Genomic DNA, 5,181 nt, shown 5'->3' on the forward strand with positions numbered 1-5,181 from the left:
ACCATCTGATCGTGGGATGGTTATGATGACTCGTGAGCTACACCATCATACTTGGAGACCAAGATTGAGAGAATCCTGTCTCGACTTCTTTTGATAGTTATCTCCACATATTATTTCACTTGCATTGAGATATGTTGCTCCAACTTTAATGTCTCCCTGTATCGTTATCATAGCCATCATCTATCAATCAACCAAAACTATGAGCATTCATGGCATTGATAGACATCCATAGGGATCACTGTCGTGCCTGAACATGTTCAAAACAAATCAAAATCCCACAACTAAACAAAGATAACAACATTGTTCCCAAAAAATACAAAGAAAGAAAGATAACCACAGAAAGAATGGCGGTTCAACCAGAGCCACCTCTCAATATAATCCATCCAAAAACAAATTACTCAGTCCCCGGATTTCCACAGCCTGTAAATATAATCCAAAAACAAATTACTCATGCTTGATGGTAAGATGGTTACAACCCACAGGAAAGAATGTAACCCAGCCTTAGATGGAGGCCAGGAAGAATGGCTTCAATGAGTTCAACGAGCCCCAAGGGGGCCAATTAGCTAAGTTTTGGGTCGGTTTGCCTAGCGGCAAGGTGGGGGGATTTGGGTCCCGCTGTAGCTTGCTTTGACGTTCATGCACGAGGCAGTGGCCGGAAGCTGGCCAACGTACTTGAGGTTGACGTCTTGGAGATTGACGTTCTTGCATGGCACTCCTCTGCTGCACCTGAGGGTCACCGCCACCGGAGTCGTCGACGTCCCTCTTATGTTCCGGAAGAAGATGTCACTCAGAATCACCCCAGATGGTGCCTGCATTCAATCACATACACTCATTGCTATTGTTTTTGTGTGTTGATTTTAATTTATTTTTCTTAGGGTGAACGTTAGGAAAGATTTAGCTAAACTCACTGCTCATATTAGTTTATGTTCTTCTGGCTTAAGATAGGAAACAGCACCAAATCTAAAGTAGGGCAATGTCATAATAGGATTGCATCAGAATGTTCTTGTTAGAGTTCACTGGTAAAGTTTATTCATTGATGATGACTTTGTGCTCTGTCAGAGACCTAAGAACCAGTCCCACCTAATTCAGGATAGAGGAATCAGGGAACACTGGCAGAGGGCTTCTCATATTATTGTGTGCACCAAAAACTTGCCTATGAGTTTCATCTACACGATAAATTAAAACTAAATATCACCAAGAGTTATGAGAACTAAACTACCCTTGCATTGTAGCTTGAGATGCTTTAGCGAGTCTAGGATTTTTGTTTAGTTAGTTATGTCTTTTTTGAAGGAAGACAAAATTGTAGAGGCATCACCAGTTATTCAAAGAAATGATTTGAGAATTATTAAGATCAGAACATCCGAGGAGCACCTCCTTAGATTTGAAGCTAAAAACTCCTCCAAATGGAGGGTTGCAACCATTCAGTTGAGCCTAATTTGCAAGCTTGAGTGAGTTGAGCTAGCTTGTCTTATTTTCTGGTTTCTACTTGTTACCCGAGTTTGGTCGCAGATTTAATTTGGGCTTCCAAACCAAGCTCAAACATAAAACTAGGTAAAATGAACTAGAGAACTAGGGCATGCTTTGTTTTGGTCATGATTGATTTAGTACTTTGCACAATTTTATTGTCAAACTAAGTAATGCCTTCTTCTGTAGCAGGGAAAGATAAGTAGAGCCTATTCACAGGAGAAACCACAGCGGACCATCTCCTCCAAGCCCTGGCCAAGTTTTGTTGTTTAAATGCATGCATTATCAAGCTCTAAGCACTATATGCGGAAAAAATATTATATGAGCCCCTCATATTTTTGCATGACATGATTGTGTTAGCTTGCTTACATCTGATGCACAAGAGCTGTAGGGGCAGTACATCTGGTCAATGATGATGGGATTTGCAACACTGTTCATGACAATGTTCTCAAAGGTCATGTTAACAGCCTTACTGGTTCCTGGAGAGTTCTCCCATGTCTTGATCCTTACACCGTTTGAAGTCCCGGCAAGGGTGCTATCTTTGATGACGAGTCCTCGGACGTCCCCTTCATTATGATATCTTCCTAAACTCCCAATGCTGCAATGACCATATAAAATGAAACTGCATCAGCAATATTAGCAGCAGCTGTGGCAGCACAATTTAGCTCATTTAGCAGTTCTAGACCTTACTTGGGCCACATCTAACCCATAAAAGTCCGGACAACAAAAAAAAGAGGTACCCTAGTACACGAGGCTCCTACCATTGTGGGGTCCGGTGAGGGTCAAATAGAAGTGCATGACATCGGTCTAAATTTTAAACCCAAGATTAATCCAAGGATATGTTCTCATTTGGATTGGATCAAAAATTTCAATCAGAACATAATAATATTGTAGCAGGAGAACTTCAAGAGGACTGACCTGATCCCATGCCCTGGTCCACAACTGATGCCACTCAGTAATACTTCTGAGTTACTATGTCCAATGGAGATACAATCATCACCAGTTCCGATCACCGAGTTATATATAGTTACGCCTGTGCTCCGTTCAATGTGAATTCCGTCGGTGTTGGGGCTGTTTGAAGGGGCGGTGATCTGGATATTTTTGCCCCAGAAGTTCTTGCAGCCAACCAGAGCTATATGGAAGAACTTGCTATTCAAGGATTTGATGTTCTGTACCAGAGTGTTTGATGTGGCAACGAATTTGACCGACTAAAATGCTCAAGATAATCACCAAAATGATGATTAAGCATGTTTAGATGATGAGCCGAATAGCAAATTTGGACTATAGAGCTTCTACAGTTTTTACAACATCTGTGATCTTAATGATGCTGGCCATTATGAGTATTGATAGCTAGCTGCTATAACTTCATGCTACAATGCTTGTCTTAGAAAAATACTTCACCCTAAAATGCAGAGGGCAAGTGTTACATCTAAAAGACAACGGCTGGACAAATTTTGCTACTGCAGTTTGGGTAGCAACATGAAAGTACTACTCTAGTCTAGAATATTCATTAATCTAAGCCTATATAGAGTTATTCATTCTTCCTTGATGCGGGCAAAAGAAAATCTGGCACTGCCATTATTCCACTGTGAAACTTTTGGTGAAGTAGCTACTAGCTGGGAAATACTAATTGCCTTATGCAGTGAGCTAGTTTTAAAGCTCTAAAATGCACCAGTATGTGATTGGCTTGATTTCATACATTATTTCTACTTTTGTGCAAAATTGTCAAATTAGAAAGGACGTGTACGTGGTAACTATATATGCTCGAGTTGCAAGTATTAGATCTACCGTAGAGAGGATAAAGGATAAATGAGGCTTGAGAGTTTACAGTGGGGAGGACTTTGCAATGTTTATTTGTAGGGCACTTGTTATAGGGCCATGATACAGCTCCTTGGCCATCGAAAGTCCCTCCTCCGGTCAATATCAACATATCCACCCATGCAAATTCCACCCAATCGTCACCTGTGACATACTGGCTCAAATCTGTTGTTGCCTTCAAGTATCCCTGTATGCACCACACAATGCTCAACCAAAATTAAGAGCCAAAAAATAATTGGAGATTAAATTGCTCGGTTATCACTATGCTAATCAAACTATCAGCAAATTTATAAAGATGCATTAAGTTGTTGGGCAATCAGGCAAGCTAAAGTAGATATGATCTGCTTCTGAAGTCTTAATGTGATCATCATATGCCAACAAGATTTAATCAGACATAGCACCAAATGTTCCATCATTTTTGAATTCACTAATCTTAATCAAGTTCTAATATGTGACTTGCCTTCATATTCACTGTAAGGGAGTGAACATTTTTGCAAGGACCAGCAAACTTAGTAGGGCCAATAAGATAAGTTCCTGCAGGTATGTGAAGCTTGACCACACCAACTGCTGCGCATGCTGCCTTCCATGCGGCCATGAATGCCTGAGTTGGATGGAGGTAAAAACAAAGAGAAGAAGGCACAATTAGAACCACCATATTTACACTCCATGAGCTCATAGCTCGATGAGAAGTTGTTCTGAGTCGTACCTTAGCTAATTGATTAAAAGCCAGCTTACCCATCACCAACAAGGAAACAATTAGCACAGCAAGAACAAATCCTAGTTTTAAACATTGCTACCTTGCTTTTGATGTTCTAAGACTACCTTTGATGCAATGTTTCTCACTTTAGAATTAAGGACAGTATATTATCTCCAAACAAAAAGTTTTGAAGCATTGTAGTTTATTAAAAAAGCCATTATGTCTTTAAAACAAAAATAAATGACAACAACCGTAACATTTGGAAGATAGATTTCTATGTGATGATCGGTTTCTGAAGTCCATTCAATAGATGGCTGAGATCACATTATCTTCTCGTTATGTTGGATCATGAAGGAAGGTTCAGCTTCAATTTAAATTGGCCTCCTGGCATGCAGAACAAAATACTTCCAAAAAGAATCAAGCAAAAGAAAAACTTAAACGTTAGTTATTTTAATTTTATTATTAAAAAAAAAAAGGATGAGAGAAGAGTTGAAGGGAGAAGAAAAGAAAGAGTAAAAAACATGGATCATGATCGAATCATAACTCAGAAACAGCAATTGTATTAAAAACAAAGAACAAAAGATCTACCAAGCACATATTGCGAGAAAATACTATAGAAAAGCAGATGAGACAAAGTCATGCAACCAAATCAATCCGAAAAACCAAACATAAGCAAGATTATTAACAAACTCATTACAGTTAAACATTAATGATTCTAGCAATTTTCCTTTTTTTTTTTTTCTTTAGAGCGAGAGAGAGAGAAGCAGACAGGATTTAGACCTTGCTATCGTCAGTAATGCCATTGGCTCGGGCACCATAATCCAGAACGTTGAAGTTCCAGTAGCTTAATGATTTCTGGGTTTCGGCATTGCCAATGGAGTAACAACATACCAACGAAAGCAAGAACAAAAGCTTCATTTATTTGTGTTGCTGCTTTCTTGCTCTCTTTCTTTATTTTCCTATTTTCCTATTTTAGCACATGGCTCTCCTACCACACATGTTGCGAGAGTCCTTTGACTGATTGACCGTTGTTTTCGCTATTGCAGTCCACTTGGATATGTATGTCTGGGAATGAATGAAAGAAACCAATTGCTTAATTTGTAAAGTTAAACAAGATCAATGATGCAAGTGAGAGGTGATGGGATGGCTTTGTTGAGCCATGGGGGACCAAAGTTGCACTGCTCTAGGAATCATGAAATCTT

General features: G+C 39.4%; 1 protein-coding gene across 3 annotated transcripts; it reads right to left on the bottom strand.

Annotated features, from left to right (window-relative positions):
- Nucleotides 1-282: 282 nt before the first annotated feature.
- On the bottom strand, nt 283-4,935 carry LOC140851621 (exopolygalacturonase-like). Of its 3 annotated transcripts, XM_073243557.1 has the most exons (7): nt 4,760-4,935; nt 3,743-3,883; nt 3,293-3,469; nt 2,383-2,672; nt 1,834-2,062; nt 1,649-1,715; nt 1,319-1,513 (listed from the first exon to the last, which is right to left on the bottom strand). In XM_073243557.1, exons 1-6 carry the CDS (start codon nt 4,895-4,897, stop codon nt 1,674-1,676), a joined length of 1,017 nt encoding a protein of 338 aa, XP_073099658.1. In that variant the 5' UTR covers nt 4,898-4,935; the 3' UTR covers nt 1,319-1,513; nt 1,649-1,673. The 3 variants fall into 3 exon arrangements, with proteins under 3 accessions (XP_073099650.1, XP_073099654.1, XP_073099658.1); XM_073243549.1 differs by lacking the exons at nt 1,319-1,513; nt 1,649-1,715 and adding an exon at nt 283-809; XM_073243553.1 differs by lacking the exons at nt 1,319-1,513; nt 1,649-1,715; nt 4,760-4,935 and adding exons at nt 283-809; nt 3,989-4,647.
- Between the last annotated feature and the right edge of the window lie 246 nt (nt 4,936-5,181).

This window comes from Elaeis guineensis, chromosome 1 (assembly GCF_000442705.2).
Source record: "Elaeis guineensis isolate ETL-2024a chromosome 1, EG11, whole genome shotgun sequence".
NCBI lineage: Eukaryota > Viridiplantae > Streptophyta > Magnoliopsida > Arecales > Arecaceae > Elaeis > Elaeis guineensis.